Genomic DNA, 21,547 nt, shown 5'->3' with positions numbered 1-21,547 from the left:
TTTACTGTCATTTGGACATTCACTTGGAAGTTAAAACTTAGCTTTGTGTGTGCGTTTTCACGTGCATGTGTGTGACAAGAGTGGTGTGAACGTGTGTTGGATGTTGTTCTAGGTATTATTTTCGTTCAAAGCATTAATATAACTGTTAAATATAGAACTTAGTGTAATGCAAGGAGTGAAAATATAAACCCAGTCCGTCAGGTTTGTTACCAAACAACATTAAATAAAGGAACGTAACTTGAACCGAGTATTATTCCATGTCGAGAACACGAAACATTACTTCCGACAATCTTCATCTCGTATTTCTCATTGGCATCACTGCTCAATTTACAGAAATGTATACCCGTGACTGGTATACAAGCCGCAGAATTACAATGTTGTTTGGGTTGTCTAGTCGCAAGGCGCTTGGTGGTCAGACGTGGATGGCTTGCTTGAGTGCTTTTTCAATAGGGTCGTTACAACGCAGAACTGTCCAAGACTGTACCTACGTGAAAACAAACTCGTGTCGAGACGTGTGTAGGTAATTTGTACAGAAATTCCCATGCGTTTCAACTCCACACAGAGATACGGTTAGACATCTTGTCCTTAAATTACGAGAAACTGTATCGTTAAATTTTAAAACACCTAAGCAAAAACGACGGATTCTAACCGAAGCAAAACTCGATGATATTGGTGCAGCGTTAGAACGTTCTCCAAACAAACCTCTACGCCGTGTTTCACAAAAGGTGGGCGTGTCAAAATCATCGGCACATACAGTCACTAAGCTACTAAAATTAAAACCGTACTCTTATAACACAGGTTAGTGCTCGTTTTGCAATATTTATATAAATGTCTGCATATGTCCATAAAAACAAGCGGGCATTTCAGGCCGCAAATGTCGGCATCTCCGTCAGTGCCGCCCGCCACGCTTCTCCCGATCTCTCGGCTGCAGATCGAAATGGACGCACGGTATTTCCGGCCTTCTTGGCGGAATGGTCATCACCCTACGACGCCAGAGGTCCAGGGTTCGAATCTTGGCCTGGGCATGGGTTTTCTTTGTGAGTGTCCCTTCATCAATTTCATCATATCATCACTCATCTTCACGATTAGCCAAAAGTGACAGAAAAGCGAAGTAAAATGAAACCAATCTAGAAACTAGATACAGGGGGGGGATATAAACGGGAAATAAGAGTGAACAGGAAGACAGAATAGGGACCTACACACTTAAATGCCATGCGACGTACCGGCCAGAGCTCCCCTCCACTTTTTCCCGAATCCTAGGGGCTTCCCCGATGGGCCAGAGGTAACGTCATCCCATTTTAATCAAGGGGTCGCGGGTTCGATATTCTGTGGAGGCACATAGTGGTTTGGATCCCACTTTAAACTGCCAGTCCCAAATAGCCTTGCTGTGCATAAAGTGGACATAAAACACCAAATCAATCCAATCCTCGCACGTGTTCATTGGTCGAGTTCCCTTGAGTCACTACTTGTGCAGAGACTTGCTTTCGTTCGCTCGATGCAGAAATTCCAGACCAAGGACGTATTTAGGGGGAGGGTCAAGGTGTCTTGACCCTCTCCCCAAAAGACTTACCAAGTACTAAAATTAAATAATGAAAATATACTTCTTTAGCATTTGTTGTATAATCGATGGTTTTAATTTTCTCTGAACTTATTGGAAGGCAAGGATTGGGATCATACGGCTTTGAGCCCGCCCCCGTGGCACATCGCGCTAAGACGCCAAGGGTCCCGGGTTCGAACCCCGGCCTGGGCATGGATGTTTGTGAGTGTCCATTCATCAATTTCGTCATGTTATCACTCATCCCAATCTTCGAAAATTAGCGAAAAGTGGCACAAAAGGCGAACGAAAATAAAGCATATCAATCAATCAATCATACTGTTTTGAAGGTCAGACAGTATCAAATATTTATGAATGCTGGTACTGGTAATAATATGCATAAAATATTAATCAGGAACTTTAATTTTTGCCAACTGGATCTAACATACTTTTTTGATATTCAATAAATATCCAATTCTTCATGTATTTGACATTAATTTATTTGCCATGGTACATGTTTGATGTTTTTACACTAATTATGCAGATCTTAACCACTGCGCCATCGGGAAGGCTCTTGTTGTCTTTGCCCCTTTTTAGCCGCAGCTTTCAACATTTGGTATGGAGATTTTAGTTCTCGGAGAGACGTACTGATTTTATTTAGAGTAACGTGACGTGTAATGTGATGGATGCAAATAACCAAAGTGCTGACTTACCCACAATTATAATTTTAGCATTGTCATATATCTGTGTGTTTCCCACCATGTAGTTATGTAGGCTCTGTTTTGCTTTTCCTAAGGTAGGAGCTGAGAGCATTGGTCTATTTCAGCGGTTCTCAAACTTGTCAAACTGCGGAGCCCTTTTCACCCAAAGACGAGGCCGCTGAGCCCTAACATTTTTTTCTCTCTGACTGACAGAACAAAATTGTATTTCTACAACAGACAAAATTAATATCAAATGGTCCAATAATAATAATAATAATTGATTGTCTGGCAATTTTTCTAAATTTCTGTTTGTTGTTGTTGTTGTTGTTGTTGTAACCCCTATGCAAGGCTAGTTCAAAACAAGCATTCTTTTTTTACATGATTTTCTTTCCTTTTTTGTTTCATGGCGTCCGGCAATTTTGGCCTTTGCAGACAGTTGCGACAAATTTGATAACTCAGCTAAGAAAAAACATAGAAAGCTGGGGGTAAAAAGCATTGTTTTCAGTATTTTTAAGCTACATTTTATATTCTATACGTTCTTTTTTACCACCTCTAATGCAAATTGCTGAATTTCGTTTTTCAACGAAATTCGAAGTTTATGATTTTATCTTTTAACACGGAAGAACCATAATATCAGAGCTATATATTTTTCCGAAGGAAGATATGCATTCAAAGTTTTACCATAAAATATATAATCTCTGTTACTGGGTTCGTGTTTTAGCTATAGCTCTTTAAGAATGCTCGTTATTAATTTGTTTCAAAGGTTTAGAGTTTGATATTCCGTGGATAACAAAGTTACAACAGGGGGAAGTCGATGAAAAACAGCCAAATTTACACTCTCGGCAGCGACATGATAGGGCGAGGTTTCTTTTGCTAAGTTGCAGGAGAGACTGTTGATGCTCAAATGTAGTCACTGGGGCGACTTTGCAAGTATGAAGGTGTGACGAGGGATTTTCACAGAAAGCGTCCCGGAGCTTTTGCGGAGCCCCAGAGCTCCCGGAAGCACAATTTGAGAATCGCTGGTCGACAAGAATCCGTCAGTTTTCAAGAGGGAAAGAGAGGCGATGAATAAAAGAGGAGAAAACAGAGACAGCGTAAGAACGCGGACAGAAAGAGGGGGAGAAAGATGACGAAAGAGCGAAAGAGTGGGGAAATAACAAGAGAAGCAGAGAAATGAAGAAGTGAACAAATGGCAAAGAGAGATAATGAAAAGAGGGAAGAAAGCAGAGAGGGACGCCATTGCACTGGAGTTTATCAGTAAAGAATGTTAGGAATCACAATTTACCTCATACTGAAGTGCTTTTAGAGAGGCTTTCACTGTATTAACATTTAATATGGTCTTAACGAAGGGAAATAGTCCGGCCGATATGTGCAGATATTTAGCTGAGCATTTTTGTGATAAAAGCATGAAACTTCGAATGTAGTTTACTATCCACCTTAATATCATTTTAAAGATTGGAGGTATTTAAAATATCCTGTTGGTCAGCAATGGAGTACGTTTTCAAAATGGCGGCCGAGTTATTAGTATATCTTTTGACACAAGCGGTGTAAATGAACTTTTATTGGTCCTGTTTGAAGATTTATCTCTGTAATTGGTCAAAGGGAAGGAAAACTTTCCAATAAGGCCTACGAAAGCATTCTAAATGCGTGTTAATGACGAAAAATACATTATTTGTCTATGTTTAAGGGGTGAGTTCAAACCGCTTCAATTTTGAAGTCTGAAGTGTATTCGTTACTTATCAACATTTTAGTTACTAATTATCATATTTCACGGATGTGGATATATGGGTTGTATAAATTCCAGGGGCAAAACACAAAAGACTGAACTATTTAATGCTACTTGAAAGAGTCTCTTGCAAATCAACAACGGGATTAAATGTTTTCCATTATTCGAAGTGTTTTAATTTTCAAATTAATGCTTATAATCAGTACCTGAGAAAATATCAATATAATCAATAAATGCTCTTAGTAACATCACGAAATCATAATTGACATCTGCAAAGGGTGTATTGCCCTTCGTCACAGCCACATCTGCATAGTTGGGTACACGAAAGGTTTACAGGCAATCATTAGGAAAATGATAGAATTGATCTCTTGTGAAGAACGAAAGACTAGGAGGAAAAATTGCATCAAGGAATCGAACACGCAAACGTCCACTTTATAATACTCGCTCTTAAGCTCCATAAAGCTCAGCCTACGGAACTCAGGACTGAGCTCGAACGTCGTGAGGTTCGGGTCCTTGCTGGAAAATTACTTGCACATTTATCGACATAGCCGCACTTCAAAATTTCCACCCATGCCCCCCCCCCCCCCTCTCTGGTGGTAGAGTTAGTCATTTCGGCTTCCATTCGCCATCTATAACAAGCGTGTGGGTAGTTCTGGAGACATTTCCAGGGGTCGACCCCATTCCTGGCCAGCCTAGTAGGCCACTCGAAGATAATGTTAGTGCAGAGCATCTCTTGTAGAGGAAATATGTTCAATTTCTCTTCCTCTTTAACTTTTCAGGCGTCGTTGACGTTCCTCTCGGGTCTCGACCGATCGTACTGAGCTTCGATGTAGCGTCCTTTTCAACATAGAAAGTATTCTTAGCATGAACTGAAACGTAGGTGTCAGTTCTTTAAAGGCGTTCCAGGCCACCCATGCCGAACGCTTTTCTTTCCCCGCGAAAGTAACTAGACGAGATAAGCGACTACGTTCGGGCAGTGTTGTCACAATCTCAGGGCACAATTTCCCTTTCCAAGTGGCAAAATTTCCCTTTTTGGACCATTTTTTCCCTTCACCTAAAGAAATATAATAATAATAATAATTATTATTATTAGCAGTTGGAGTAGTAGTAGTAGCAGCAGCAGTAGTAAAATTTCCGTTGGTCCATAATCGTATGAATAAAAAATGTTACACAAATTTTTCACATACATGTAAGCTTCATCGCTTTCTGGTCAGATGTCCCAGGTTAAAATCATGGTCAGGAATCCATTACATCGTTAATTCTAATCGTTACAATTATCCGAAGATACAGAAAAGCGACGTACAATAAACTTAAGAGAAATATAAATAGATACAGGCTTATATTCAATGGAGCAGAAATAAGAAGGATCAGAAAAAAATAAACTAATAATGTAGTGTCAGAAGTCTTAAAATTTCCCTGAAATTGTGGTATTTTTCATCAAAATTCCCTTTTCCCTTTCAGCTAAAATTTCGGTCCGAATTTCCCTTCATGTGGCAACACTGCGTTCGGGACTAGACAGCATTTTCACGAGACGAAACAAGATGAGACAGACGAAAGTTCCGTCTCGCCCCGTCTCGTGGGCAAGTGATGTTGCACCCACATATGGCACGGAGAGCTGAGATATTACTGCAGTTTACAGAACCCGTAGGTTCGTTTATTTTCGTGGCATGCAGATATCCGAAATTTTTGCTAGTTTCGCTTGCCACCATCAAACGTTCGCATCCAAGCTTCTAAGCGAAATTGATGGCAAAGGTAATCACGACTGTGTCCATCGTTAGGAGTGCAACTTTCTAGAATATGCAGGCAACACCATGTAATGCGTGCAGAAATATTAGAGTGTGTGCTGTTCCTGGGAGCACGGTGAAAGTCAATCTGTGTTTGTGTCCACAGTGGCCTTCCCTTAATCTGCGCAGGTAGATACAACGATTCGAGGAGACTGAAGTTTAGAGACAGTTTCTTTCTTTTCCTCATCCACACGAAGGAACTGAACCAACTTCAAATTGGCGATACATGTCAAAACCCACGTCTACTAGTCGAACTGGCTTGAACTATGATGTATGTCAGCTGCAAAGAAAGTTAATTACTGCCGCATCATCTACGACAAGCACATCTACTCGTATTTCAGGGTGGTAAGTACATTTCTTGTAGCAATTCCTCTAGACATGGCAACAAATCTGACTTAGCTCCCAACCTGCATCCATTTACCGACAAAGAAGACCATTCGTCACTTGGCAAGCAATGTACATAACCGAGATCAAGTTTCTATCATGTTTTACGGAGATTTTGTTCTCACAGGAGGACGACTGAACAGAAGATTGTTTTCTGAAGTAAACTATCGAACGGCGCTGTTTGATGTATTAGATACTCTTGGAAGAAATTACTGCATTTATTCCGTCCGAGTTCCTGGATGTCTCTTGCAGACTGAGCAACAGCTGCATCTGCCACTATTCGTGTGTCGGGTTTTCAAATTCTCTCTTAGGCGACAGGATTTGATATGCTTCACAAAAGATGATTGTTTGCTGGATTAATCTTCGTGGTACAGATTCTTCTCGGTTTCTTGAGTTCGGGTACCTTGATTGCAACGAGGAATTCTTCGACCAAAGACGCTATTTCTGGTCCAGTAACCATCTACCTATACTACGTCTAAGAAGTCTGGGAGCAACGCCGCACATAACGGTAGAGAAGGGAAGAAAGCGAGTGGGTGGAGCTAAGCAGTGCTGCTGCAACTAGCGCAGTCGTGTTGTCCCCTCCCTGTAATCTCGTCCCCTCTCGAGTCACTACTTGCGCAAAGGACTAGTTTTCGTTCGCTTGCTCCACAGACTCTTACGACAGAGTAGAAGTAGTTGCGCTGGTTTCTCTGTCAATCCTATCGCTCCTCCAGTCCCCTTAATTAAAGCACTATTTTGCTTGTCAAGAAAACCTAGAGTGCACTGCAAATTTTCCTCCATAAAGCCACCACAAACAGAAGAACCTTCTGCCAGAAGCCTTCGCTCATCTTCCCCTCCATCCCTTCAGCTCGGCCTACGGGGAAACCTGCTTCACTCTGCCCCTACCCTACACGCGCGAGTACAATGCACACGGCACACGGTTCTGCGCAGGTCCTTTGCTTGTGATCCCACTATAAGAAATTCATCACATATTGTTGGATTCTCTTCTTTTAAGCTCATCTATCTCGCACGCGTACTGCATGGATTAATTATGGTGATCGAGGGCAAAAAATATCCAAAAGTTAAGAAAGTTGCCTTCCTAGACAGATCGATCCCAGGCAGGCCCGTAGCCCTCCCCGAAAAGAGAAGTAACAGAAAAAGGATGATATCTTGAAACTGCAACGAACAAAAAAAAAAACTTCGAGCAACATCAAATAGCAATATTTCGATAATGACCTTTCCAGATTGCCAAAGAATATAAAGTTTAATATAAATAGGCTAATAGGGACTATATCTACTTGATATTTACAGGTCGATAAATGATTAATATGTACCAACAGCTTTGGGCCTCTCTGCAGAACTGATTAAGGGAGCCCTTTATAAATCATGCTTCATAATGATTCCCTCTAGTTTCGAGTATGCAAGATTCTAACGAGAATCCAAGAACACCATTGTGTTGTATTATGCAAGAAAAATCGAATTAATTAAATAATAATGGTTACATATTATCTACACTTTAATGAATTGTGCAAAAATTTCTAATACATTTTTTGTACTTGCTAAAACATTAAAACATGGGTCCCTTAGTTCACCACGGACTCTATTTCCTTCAAAGGGGAGACTCTTGCATCACCACAGACAATGTTTGCCTACTGGTTACGTCTTGCAAAATATTGTGTGAATGGTATTATATTATAGTTGAAATATATGTTTTGACACCTGACAAACAAATAGGAATCCCTTGATTGGTCAATGACTTCTTGGATTACAGTGTAATCATTAATATTTCATATTAAGTTTCATAGAAAGGAATTGTTTTAATAGGGCGAAAATAATTTCACGAGGCACCATGGCATCCTCTTTGGCTCCCAGGACCGACTCCCATCGCGTCCATAGCTATGTCTATGAACTTGTACTATAAGAACAGCAGACATTGCGAGCGAAGCGAGCAAGAAAATTTTACGAAATGTATTTTTATTTGTTAAAATAATCTCCCGAGAAGCAAAGTGGGAACTCTCCTCTCTTGTTTTTCACTCTGGGCGTCTATGGTCTTGGGATCTTGATTGTTGTTGATCTTGCCTATCAAGGTCATAGGATTTGTGTTGAAGTTGCCTGCGGAAGCTTCGTGTGCACGAAGTGTTCTCTTCACATGTTAAATAAATGAGTACGATGTTCCGCTGTTAGCCACTTGAGCTACAGTTCAACAATTCAATTTGCAAGTATTTGCACTCTGCGTCACTTTTAATGTTCTGCTCCCGAGAGTGTCGCGCCGCTTTTCTGTAAGGTGCTGTCTCTTACGCCGCACTTGTTCGTTTCCGGGACTACCAAGTCTATTGGTGGATTGGGCTACTCCGTCGACAGAAAACCAGGAAAATGGAAAATATACATATTAGAAGTATGTAAAGTGTATGTTGTACACAAAGTTTGCAGTCATTTTCTCCCTGATAGGTACAATAATAAAACATTAAACAAATATAATGCCGCTTCGATTTCAACATGATTCAAAGCAGATGTAATTAATGCTATTACTATAGAGCTCACCAGGCATTAGATTTGGTAATGCCATCTATTACTCTCATTGTGATACTATAAAGGCGTTATTAGTTATCGGTGACATCAAGACAAGAATCTGGAGGTTTCATATTGCTGCATGATTATAACGTTATTAATTTTTTATAGAGTCCCTCGCTGAAGTTACCTCAATGGAAGTGGCGTAAAATAATCTTTTATTTATCGTTAAAATATAAACTATGCAGATATAACTGTCAATATTCAAGAATCATCCCTGTAATTTAGGCAATCAGCATTTACCTGTTATCAGACGTCTTTGCTATAATGCAATAATTACTTTTATAGAGTCTCCTGCACTATTTTCCGTGAGACAATATGAAAGAAGTGACGATAGTATCAAAATGTAGCCCATAAGATGTATTGAGGATCCCCATGACGGGCATTTTGAAAATTTTCCCTCAGCCCCTCCAATGGGGTCTTTTCAGTGCCACCAACCTTCAAAACGTTTGATATGATATTACTAATTTACTGACCAATTTTCATGCTTTTATCACAAAAATGCACAATTCAGCAAATATCTGCATATTGGCCCGACTATAAATGGTTCAGTCTTTTGTGTTTTTGCCCCTGGAATCTATACAACCCATATATCCACATCCGTGAAATATGATAATTAGTAACTAAAATGGTGATAATTAACGAATACACTTCATACTTCAAAATTGAAGCGGTTTGAACGGTAACATGCTATTATAAAGAATCTTGAAACACTCATCCCTTAAACATAGGCAAACAATGTATTTTTCGTCATTAATACGCATTTTCGTAGGCCTTATTGGAAAGTTTTCCTTTCCTTTGACCAATTACAGAGACAAATCTTCAAACAGGAAGTTAATTTACAATGCTTGTCAAAAGATATACCAATAAATCGGCCGCCATTATGAAAACGTCCGCCATTGCTGCCCAACAGGGTATTTTAAATGCCTCCAATCTTTAAGGTTGATATTACACTACATTTGAAGTTTCATGCTTTTATCACTAAAATGCACAATTTTACACATATCCGCCGTACTAAAAGGTGTTCGTCTTTTGTCAAATGTTCTTTTTTTTTCTTCGCTAAAAAGTTTTTCTTTGTGAAGTAATACGTGCGAGCCTAGGCGATAACTTAGGAACATTTCAAAACTTACACTGAAACTTATAATAAACTGACAATTTTGGCAAATGTGAACAAACTATATATTATCCTTCTGAATGTCCGTGGAATGTTGTTAACGGTATTAAATCTGTCGCATTCTACGAAATACTGAAATATGATTGATAACACACGATAATGCAACTGCATCGTGAATTTAGGTAACTTTGACATCTTTAGGAAAGTTTTTACCTTGAGAAATCTTATTAAATTCAAACTTTTTACTCCTTTTAACAAACATAAAATGTTCAAGTATTTCTTGATAATACTGTCAGTTTCACAATACAGGGTGTCTATAAAGTCACTTAACATTTCTGCATGAACAGGATTTATGGTACAAAATTCAATATGTACTGAAACATATATCACAGTAGGACACAAAATCAGTATAACTCAATGTGACCACCCCTGAAATCTAGGCACAGACGCCAACAATCCACCACAGCCCGAAACACTTGCTCCAACATAGTTGGTGTAATCTCAGCAACTGCGGCCGTAATGCGTTGTTTTAACTGGGTTATGCTGTGGATCCTCGCCACGTACACCTTAGACTTGATAAACCCTCAAATGAAAAGTCTAATGAGGTCAGATCGAGGGGGAAGGGGGGCAACTCTCCGTTGCGAGACACGACCAATCCATCTCCCGGTGAAAACTTCGTTTACGTGATAACGAACGATGATGGCAAGATGGGGTGGTGCCCCATCCTGTTGGTGCATAGTAAGAAGCTTGGTGTGCCCCAATCCACCGTGCTATGAGCCACAGTTGGTAGATGCTGGGATTATGGATACTGAGTCGATGCGTCGTCGATGCGGTGGGGCTACGTGTGATCGCGTCCTGTACATTTTCCACAATTTGTGGTGTTATGGCTGGCCTACCAGGACGTTCTTCATCCTCAACACTACCTATTCACTTGAATTTGTTGACCAGGTTCTTAATAGCCAGCCTGGTGGGGCCTGGTTTTCTGAATTTCCGAGTGAAGTCTGTCCGCACCTGTTCATACTTCATTCCACGCAGACGACCACAAACAACGGCTATTCTCTCTTCTATAGAGTACATTTTATCAGATCACTTGGAAAAAAGAAAAGATTTGTCATTAGTTCATTGAAATGTTAAGTGACTTTATAGACACACTGTATTTCGATGCAATGTAAGTGATTTACTTATGCCGTTTGAAATGCGAAAAGTTCTCTTGCTCCATGAAGAAAGTTTACATTCGGAAAGTAAATTTAATTTTCGTTCGCACATGTAACTATTACATGGACGAAGTCAGCCTTGACAGTGAATAAAATGTATCCGTATTGTCAGGTATACTTGGATCTACTGCCCATGACGCCGTCTTCTGGGGGTGCCAAACCGGGATGTCCTCCTGGGGTAGCGCCAAAACCTTAATTTTGATTATACAGGGTGTTTCGTAAGTTCGTTTACAACGCTTTGGAGGTGATTGTACGAGTGAAAATAAGGTGGAAAGTTCATGTAACGAAATTCCGGAAACGGCTTTGTTGCCGAGTTATTGACGTTTGAAAACGTGGGAAAATGATTTTCCGAAGTGAATAATGGCAAAACGGGTGGAGAGAAGTCGTCGGTGTTGGGCGGTCCACTAAGAAATTGGGTACGCTCTTGTCAAAAAATCACGCGGCAATGTTGTGCAATGTCGGCGCAAGGGATTCCCCAAAGGACGCGAACGAAGATGTTGACGGGAGTGGGGTGGGTGTTCGTTCTGCGTGAGCTGGTATCGACGAAAATTGGCATGTGTTGAATGGCACTAAAAAACAAAGAAAATTTCCTGAGCGAAGGGCACCATGATGTAAAAACGAAAAAAATGAACTGTCATAGGTTGCATACCCTAAAGGGCAGACAGTATGCTTAATGGATATGTGAAGGGAACCTCATCACAGACGGTTTTCAAAGTGTCCAACATGTACTTCCAAGCAAAGGTGACAACGGCGAATCAAGGATTGTCTAGTGTGACCCAACAACCCCGGCGTTTCTGCTATCGATGCTGCAGCTACATTGATACGGGCAACGAGGTCCTCGGCTGACACGACAGGTGTTTCGCAAACGAGGCGTTTCATATCTCCCCAGAGCAAGAAATCCAGGGGCGTAATATCAGGCGATCGAGGTGGCCATGGCACAGGCCCTCCCCTGGAAATGCACTGGTTGTGGATTACGGTATTGAGGAAATGGCGCACATTCCGATCGAAATGTGGGGTGCACCGTCATGTTGAAATCACAGTCTTTGTCTCAGTGCCAAGGGCACGTCCTCTAGTAGTTCAGGCAAAACCTCACTGAAAAATGCTTGATAAGTGGGTCCACATAGGCGAACAGGGAGAATGTACAGTCCAATCAAATGGTCATGCAGTATCCCACACCACACATTCACTGCAAATCTGTGCTGATGATGTGCCACTAGCAGTGCATGTGGATTTTCATGTTCCCACACATGACTGTTTTTACTATTGAACACACCAGTTTTCGTGAAGATAGCCTCATCAGTCCATAGTACCGTATTCTGAAAATTGTGGATAGTTTCAATTTGATGAACAAACCATTGGCAAGAGTCCTCACGTGGGCCAAAGTCCCGAGGTAAAAGATCTTGCACTTTCTTCAATTTGTACGGGTGCATCCCATCTTCTGCCAGGACTCGCCACACATTCACATGGGAGGTGTTTCGTTCGTGGGCTAGTGCGCGCGTACTGGTGCCTAGATGATCCATCACTGCAGTTAGCACATCTTCTACAAACCGTCGTGTTCGCACACTTCGCGGTCGTCCAACTTCTCGACGAGGTGGCAACACTGATCCTGTTTCCAGAAGTCGAGTGTCTACAGTTTGAAATAAGGTGTGCGATGGTAACACCCTATTTGGAAAATCGTGCCCCATACAGACGCCTTGCAGCACGGCTATTACCTCCAGCCTCCCCATAAATCAGATGCATGTCCGCCAGCTCTTGGGTCGTGTATGCAGCCATCCCTTACACCGGGCTGCAAGTGTTTATGGCCGTTAACACTAGTACACTTCACAGAACACGATGAGCTGTGGCTAAGAATTAACACGTAACACTGCTAGGTCAAATGTTTGCCCAACACTACTGTCCAAGAACCTCACGTCTTTCCATTCAACCGTGAATGTTTAACAACCTGCTGCTGGCACAGCACCTGAAGCACGATTGGCACAGACACGTGCGCTCCTTCATGAGGAAACATACACTGTTGGCGCTCCTAGCGGGAAATGTGGTACTTAACGTCAGAACACACGGACACACATCTGCCCTTCAGGGTATGCAACCTATGACAGTTCATTTTTTTCGTTTTTACGTCATGGTGCCCTTCGCTCAGGAAATTTTCTTTGTTTTTTGGTGCCATTCAACACATGCCAATTTTCGTCGATACCAGCTCACGCAGAACGCATACCCACCCCACTCCCGTCAACATCTTCGTTCGCGTCCTTTGGGGAATCCCTTGCGCCGACATTGCACAACATTGCCTCGTGATTTTTTGACAAGAGCGTACCCAATTTCTTAGTGGACCGCCCAACACCGACGACTTCTCTCCACCCGTTTTGCCATTATTCACTTCGGAAAATCATTTTCCCACGTTTTCAAACGTCAATAACTCGGCAACAAAGCAGTTTCCGGAATTTCGTTACATGAACTTTCCACCTTATTTTCACTCGTACAATCAGCTCCCAAGCGTTGTAAACGAACTTACGAAACACCCTGTATAAGTGTGTCTATTTGTTTTTTTAAAAAAAAGTTGTTAGAAACGAGATAATACAAGATGGAAAGAAATGAGTTTCGGAAAAGAAATATAGATATCAAGACAAGGTAAAAAATATAAATAAATTTGGAGCATAAGTATAGATTTAGTGAAAGTAGAAATATAAAAAGGAACGAAGAAAATATGAAATCTATGAATCCACCTCGTCAGGGTGAAGCTTTTACTTGAGCCGCCTCTTGCAACTCCAGGATCCCTACCTGTTAATTGGTTGGTAGTGTCCTGTTATCATCTCCTATTCTCATGTATTAAACAATACAATAGTTAATCAAATTCGTTAGGAAATAAAAATTTCAAACAATAAATATGGAAAAACAAAGAGTAACAAAGATGATAATACAAATACTCGTTCCCTCTTGCACGTATCAAACGAATTCCGCTGTGAATTTTTAGCTGTTATGACTACGAGTGGAAAGTACTTCGATTCTTACCTCGTCGAATAGGCGAATTCGCAACCGACCTTCGAGCTACATCATGGAACGTGACGGGCGAGTATACTCGGCGGCTCAACGTGTCGGCTCCCTCGGAATTGTGTCTCTGGGGAACTGGTTTCAGAGGCAGCATGTGCATGAACGTGGCTCGGTTTTCCTTCGACTGAAGCCAGTACGTCCTCACGGTGCCTGTAAGTAAATGTAGAATTGTTTAATATATAATATATATATGCACCAATGTACAGGGTGTCCAAAAAGTTGAAATTTATCGTACTTGAGACTTATCTTTTTGTACGATAAATATCAAATCTTTTCTTTCATGTGGATATTGATTAAATAACATAGCCAGATGTCTGTCACAGCTGGCACTTGACTCTGACACGACCAATGTTGCCAGTACACCTCATAATTTTGAAAACCCCACATTTTTATGAATATGTCATAATTAACCCCTTAAATTGTCCCGTAATGCAAAAATACGCACAGATCTATCGCTCTTTTATGAATTCGATAAATACCCACACATCGACAATTATTGCAAGCTACTCCATAGCTGTCTCTCATTAATGTTTGATTTTACTCCATACTTCGTACAAAAACATTTCTCACTTTTGTAACCCTCCCTCATACTCAACGTTCATGTAGAGAACAATTTTCTTCTTTAATGTTGAAAAAACATCCACATAGATAAAGTCCATTTCTCTATCGCTTTTTGTACAAATGTTACGTACGTTCAAAATATCTGTTGCGTGACTTTTCGGATACCCTGTAGATACAAACTTTAACTTTTGCTGATTCAGATCTAAACAAACATAGAACAGGTGCAAGGGTAGACGAAGCATTTTCAGGTGAGCTTTCCTTCAGTGGTGAAGGATCTGTTTCGTATACCTTTCTTTCACTTTTCCCAAGATTCTCTATTTCTTTTGTCTTCTCTCCTCGTCTGTTTCTTTATTTTCCTCTCTATCTTTTTTGTTTCCTTATATGTTTATTTCTTTTGATGTTTCTCTTTCTCTCTTTCTATATCTTTAATTATTTTTTGTTTTTCACTTCTTTCTTCCTTCCTCTGTATCTCTATTTCTTTTCTTTCAACTTTCTTCTGCGTCTCTCTCTCCATCTCTGCATCTTCTCTCTCTTTCTTTATGCCTCTGGCTATTTGAATGCCCAAAGCATTTTACAATATAGAGAAACGTATAAAATATCACATTATGCGCTTTCACTTATTGCTGGGAGACCTGGATGATCACCTATGTGATTTTTAGTCAACAAACTGTAAATATAAAACATGCAGTCATCATTATGTATCAAACCCTAAGGACACAAATTAACAATTTTAGTGATGAGGAATTCCTCCTTTCTTCTCAGATTGGATATTTGAATATGCATACTTGCTCCTGCTGGTGTTTACGTTTATTATTTTGTGTGTGTGTGTATATATATATATATATATATATATATATATATATATATATATATATATATATATATATATATATATATATAGAGAGAGAGAGAGAGAGAGAGAGAGAGAGGTTTTGGAATATCTTTTCTTCAGAAATTCAATTCATTTTTGATCATCTTAAATTTGTCCCCTTTTCAGTTAGCTTGTATTAATACTCTCACATCCTCCACTTTTAACACCTTGAGGTTAGAAATATCTTACCTTTACCCTTGAGTGCAATTTCCGCTCTATCCATCACGTGATAGCTCGGTGGAAGAAGGTCTCTGGTTGACTGGGAGATGTGGATCTTGTTCGCTTCGCTTGTTGACTCCATCCTAGATGCTAAAAGAAATTAAGGTAGCTAAAGATTTAAAATGCAATTTAATGTATTCTGAAAAATCTTTAGTACCTCTATTGACATGAGGTACAGAAGATAAATAATTTAAATACCCTTCCAGCTCTAACTTGTAAATGGGATAATCGATTCTTCTGTTCTTACACATCGTAAAATTAAACTTTCATGTTACGAACTGTATTAAGACCCAAAAATGAACTCTTTCAAATCCCAAGAACCAAGATAACCAGGAATTTATGACAAGGAGATTTCATGATATTCAATTCCATACTTGAATTTCACTCTGTTCATATTTTCATCACTTTCTAAATATTATTTTGCAAATCATTATTTTTAACATTTCTTATCTCCACTGTTTGCTACATCATTTTTAGTTTTAACATATTTATTTGTCAATTAAATTTTGAAAATAATTATCTTCAAATACGTTTCTATGTAATTCGAACACGTTTATACACTACGCCTTGAAACGGCCCCCTCTTTGAATTTCACGTTGTGATTGTTATTTTGATGTTTATGTAAATTTATAATTGAAATATGGAACAGTGTATTAAGGAATTTTCATGTTATTTTCGAAATAAATAAAGGAGCACATACACAACCAAACACATTTACCTCAGAGTGTCAAACGAAATGCACAAACATTGAAATAATGAGATAGACAATATCCCGCCAAATGTGAGACTTAGAAGCAAAATTGTGAATAGATCAAGAAATTATCGGCATGAATTCGGGTTTCACCTAGTTACATTTTTGTAGAAGAAATCTAAAACTATAAAAATTAGAAGTTGAACACAGACATTATTTTAATATTTAAAACCTTCCATATACTTATCTTGTGTTACATATTTGACGAGAGGTGCACATTACCTGTGTTCACCGTATCCCCAAACAGACAGTAGCGTGGCATTTTCAGTCCAACAACTCCTGCTACAACCGTGCCAGAATGTATCCCCACTCGGATTTGAAGCGGGGTCCCTGGAATTTACACAATATCGTTAGTAACACTTAAGAAAACAATGCATTGAGTGCATAACTAATTTTAATATCGGTATGTAAGTGCTATGGACAGTTTAATATGGTCGTATTCATGGCTTATCAGTGACCATTACACATATTATGTCACCCTATTTTCAGTATGACAAACTCACTTTGAACAAGTATATCTGGCAACTGGTGGCTTACTTACTACTTCATTTCTAAGGGGTGGATGTAGTGCAAAATTGTATGTCTCTCTCAGTGACGACGATTAGGGGAGGGCGAGACGGGGGAGGGGGCGGTTGCTCCCACTTTTTGCAGCTTTTGCCCGCGCACTATGCTAAACCTTATGTACCAAGGGAAAATAAACTGCCCTTGCCCGCCTAGTTTTGGCACCTTGCTCTTCCGTAATTTTGGAACCCAATTGCCGCCACTGTTGTCTCTAAAATACGTAAAATACACGTTTACGTTGCTAATACAGAACATCATACCAGTGTTTGGAAGTAACTAGTTACAAATAACTCAGTTACAAGTAACAGTTACTTTTTTTGAGAAAATGTAGCTGTAACTAGTTACTTTTAAAAGTGAGTGACTATAACTGTAAGAGAGTTACTTTTTTACGATAGAAGTAACATTTTAACAGTTACTTCTACAGTTACTTTGCGACCCTTAATTGATTTTGATTTGATCTGATTTGCTTTATTTTACTTCGCCTTTTGTGCCACTTTTGGCTAATTTGCGAATATGGGGATGAGTGATGATATGATGAAATTGATGAATAAACACTCACAAATATCCATGCCCAGGCCAGGATTCGAACCCGGGACCCCTAGCGTCAACTTAAATTGCTATGTGAGCCGGAATTTAGTTTGTGCTGTGATATAAGAGCCCATCCTTTGATACATAAATTCTTGCAAACAATAGATGAAGAGGCAAAGAGAAAGTTGTTGTACTAAATTTGTCTCCTGGCGGTGGTCAGTCGGTAGGCCCCAGCCAGGTGATAGGTATTTCAAGGTTTATCGTATGTTTCATCTTTCGTTTGGAAGATCTGAATTCCAAAGCGATATATGTACACACATCCGAAGGAAGAGGGGTGGATTTCCAAGAAGTGGGAAGATAAGCATCTAGGAGGATAATTCCTTCCTTTTGCTGACAGTTTGCAATTGTCAGTTGTGTGTTGTGAAGTGTCTTGTTTCTGTAGCTTGTTCCTCTGTGACCTTATAACTTCCCCTTTCTGTAAGCAGCATCCGGTAGTTTTTTCTTTGCTATAATAAGCTGAAGAGGGACGTACTGCAATATTTCAGTGTTTTTACGAAATAATTCAACGATACTGGTAGTATGAACGAAACTGAAGAAGACGAGAGCTAGCAAATGCGCATTTGAAAGGAAAACAATGCAATTGTTTCCACGTGATTTCATTTATCTCAGTTCCTGATAATTTAAAAATGGAAGCAAAAATATTTAAGGTTAGAATTCGCTTATTTATGATTATTCAACATTTCTGGACATTTTGAAAAAGTATATATTTAGGTAAGTGCTATTCGTTTAAGATTTAAATAAGATCCAATTTTCTTGAAATAACAGATACGACAGATCTCACCATTATTATTGATACAACAGTGAATTTACCCCCACACCCCCTATACGCCTTCATGGCGTGGTGCTATGCACAGAGGAACACTTTACTTTTTTTTTTTTTTACAGTGAATTACAACACTCAAGTGGCAAACGAAAGAATCGGGAAGATCCTAACGATCAATCTCGCTTGATTATGTAATCGTCTGAGAGAGCTGAAGGGGTAAGTTTAAAATGCCATTTTCACCTTCTTTGATAACGCACAATTATAGGCTACTATTATAATTTTTATCATTTTTTGGTTCATAAACACTTGAAATTGTACAGCAAATTTATTTCTCTCTGACACGCCCTTTATGCGAAACAGGCCTCCCTTCTTAGAATATATTCTACGTGAGTGATATATCTCTCTCTTTCTATACAGTTTCTAGAATCCCCCTCCCCCACTACAATGGACATTCCTTAAGAACAACAATGATAATAAACACAAATGTTTAAGTCGCAGTAGCTCAGGTGCACCTCCGTGGCGGAGTGGTTAGCACAACGCACTATATGTAAGGGGTCCCGGATTCTACATAGTTCGTTTCAGACATGGATGCTTGTGTTTGTTCCAATGAGAAAACAGAAAACAGAAAATTGACATAAGTGAAAATTGAGAAAATGTGAAAAACGGGGCATACTACCGCATAGGGGTATTCCTTAAAAAAAAAAAGTTGTTTGGGTGCCTGACTACCATGCGAGAGACCCCGGGTTCGATCCTAGGTGGGGGAGAACCGAGATTTTTTTCACCTGTTGAAGCGGCTCCAGTGCCCACCCAGCTTCGTATAAAGTGGGTATCTGGAGGAAACTCTGGGGGGGGGGGAGATGCCAGGGACGTGGTGCTCATCACATCACCCCCACCTTCGGCCATGATCAAGAAAGTGTGGGGCTCTACCTCCACACACCCTATACGCCTTCATGGAGTCGCCCAAAGCACAGGAGAGCACTTTATTTTGTAATAAATATAAATATACGAAGACTTGTATTATGTGCCAGTAACATAAGTAAAAGACATGTTAGTCTTCACAAGATATTTTATTACAATTAATGATCGATTTGTGTAATTTGGTTGCAAGATAATTTTCAGCCGAAAGTAACTGTAAAAGTAACTTACAGTTACTTTTGAAGTACATGTTGATACGGTCCAGGTATTAAGCGTATGGCTACAAGGTATGGTCTTCACGGCCAGAAGAAGAGGAATCATAAGCAGATGTATTCTGTGTAATGCTTACTATATCATGATTCAATGTACTTGAATGTTTCGGATATAACGTCCAGTTTATATTAAATATGTTAATTGTTCACCGTCTGGTTTTTATCTTGTGCAACGTAGTATTAATCCACATTACCAAGTCCTTCACTCCGAACCTATCAATTTGGCGCTGTGGACAGTGAACAGAGAATTTGAAGGATTCTAATCATATCGTCAGGATGACTTTATGACTTTATCGGCACGGGATAGTGACAAGTACGATTTCATGTAGCAAATCAACAAGACGGTGGTTTACAGGTAACATTCAGTTTGCTAATTTTATTCACGATTAAGCAAAAGCAAGTTTCAGTTACACATCGTAACTTTTATATTTTCCAGTTATTTCTATCAGTTAATGTAAATTGAAGTTTCAACAACATGGCTCTCAACATTACATTCAGCGAATTTGTTGAAGAAAATGAAGATATCGAAAATTATTTCATGCGTTTTGATCAACTCTGTCTCGCCCAGAATGTGGCAAATGAAAGAAAGGCAGCAGTTTTATTAGCAGTCATTGGTTCTAAGGCTTTCCAAGTACTTCGCAATATTACGGCTCCTGAAATGCCATGTAATCTATCATATGCTGTCATTCACGACAAAATGCTTCAGCACTTCATGCCCAAAACCAACAAGTTTACGGAAAGATTCAAGTTTCGAAAATGTATTCAGTCTCAAGGAGAATCAGTTACTCAATTCGTAGTGAGAATCAAACAACAAGTAGCCAAATGTGCGTATGAGCAGTATTTAGATGAGGCACTTGATGCACAATTCCTTGTTGGTGTACGGTCAGACAGTACTCGAAAAATATTATTATCTGAAAGTGATCTTTCCTTTGCTAAATGTCAAGAAATTGCTTTGCATTGTGAGTTATTAGAACGAGAAGTTAAATTATTCTCGAATAAGTACAATGCAGATTCTGTGACTTTTGCCACCAACTCAAGAAATTTCACGCGGATGAATCCAGATCGCCACACAGGCCCTTCGACGAGTTCACGTTCGGGCGAAATGAAGCAGAACAGCCGCAATCAACCTCAGAAATTAACAGATACCAGGGCAAATTCACACTTCCATTTCGGCAACTGCACAAAGAATCACCCACAAGGTCTATGTCCGGCAAAAAACGCAACCTGTAGCTACTGCAAACGACAAGGCCATTGGAATATACGATACAGAAAGAAGCAGAAAGATAGAGCCGTGAATAGAACGTCCAGTTCAACCTCACGGAGCACAACATCCGATGAGTTGTCTACGTTCAGCTTCAACCATCTCAACACTGATGCGCTCAGTCATCATTCCACACTGGTTACTTGTACTCAACACATTTTGGAGCAGCAATTCAGTTCGGATAGCTTCATAACAAAGCTCGAAATCAATAAGTGTATTGTTAAATGTGAACTAGATACTGGGTCTGCTGTTACTCTTTTCAACGAAAAGTATTTTGACCAGTTGTTTCCACACTATGTTAAATCTAATTCCAGCCTACGAGTACGAGGTGTAAACGAAGGATATGTACGTGTTACAGCACAAACATCCGCCAAACTATACTTAGATAATAGGGATTATACTTTACCTGTCTTTCTCTGTCAGGAGAAACTTTTATATCCATTGATCGGTCGTACAGTGGGATCCATGAGTATTACCGTGCAAATTGTCCATCACCATGTTCCTGCACTTTATTTGACCCAATAAGAGCTTCAAGAATTAAAAGAAAACTCAAAACAAGCTGTTGACAACTTCTGTACCAGCATACATAAAATCCATCGCTTACAAACACATAGGATGTAAGAGAAAAATTAATGAAAATAGTCATGGACAATTTGCAGGGTAATACTCATGGATCCCACTGTACGTGGTTGGACAGTCCTGGAGGGATGATACGGTCCAGGTATTAAGCGTA

At 39.7% G+C, this 21,547-nt stretch overlaps 1 protein-coding gene across 1 annotated transcript in view; it reads right to left on the bottom strand.

Moving 5' to 3' along the window:
- The window catches only part of Gyc88E (Guanylyl cyclase at 88E), a 74,746-nt gene that overhangs the window by 2,473 nt on the left and 50,726 nt on the right, over window positions 1–21,547 (bottom strand). The window contains exons 12-14 of the mRNA XM_083123100.1: window positions 16,677–16,784; window positions 15,674–15,793; window positions 14,014–14,202 (exon numbers count right to left, since the gene is read on the bottom strand). Of these exons, the coding sequence (XP_082979226.1) occupies window positions 14,014–14,202; window positions 15,674–15,793; window positions 16,677–16,784 (417 nt within the window). The remainder of the gene's footprint in view (window positions 1–14,013; window positions 14,203–15,673; window positions 15,794–16,676; window positions 16,785–21,547) is intronic.

Source organism: Lepisma saccharinum, chromosome 1 (assembly GCF_977018435.1).
Source record: "Lepisma saccharinum chromosome 1, izLepSacc3.1, whole genome shotgun sequence".
In the NCBI taxonomy this organism is placed as follows: Eukaryota; Metazoa; Arthropoda; class Insecta; order Zygentoma; family Lepismatidae; genus Lepisma; species Lepisma saccharinum.
Note: the sequence above shows the minus strand (reverse complement) of the source record. Positions and strands in the feature narration are given on the sequence as shown.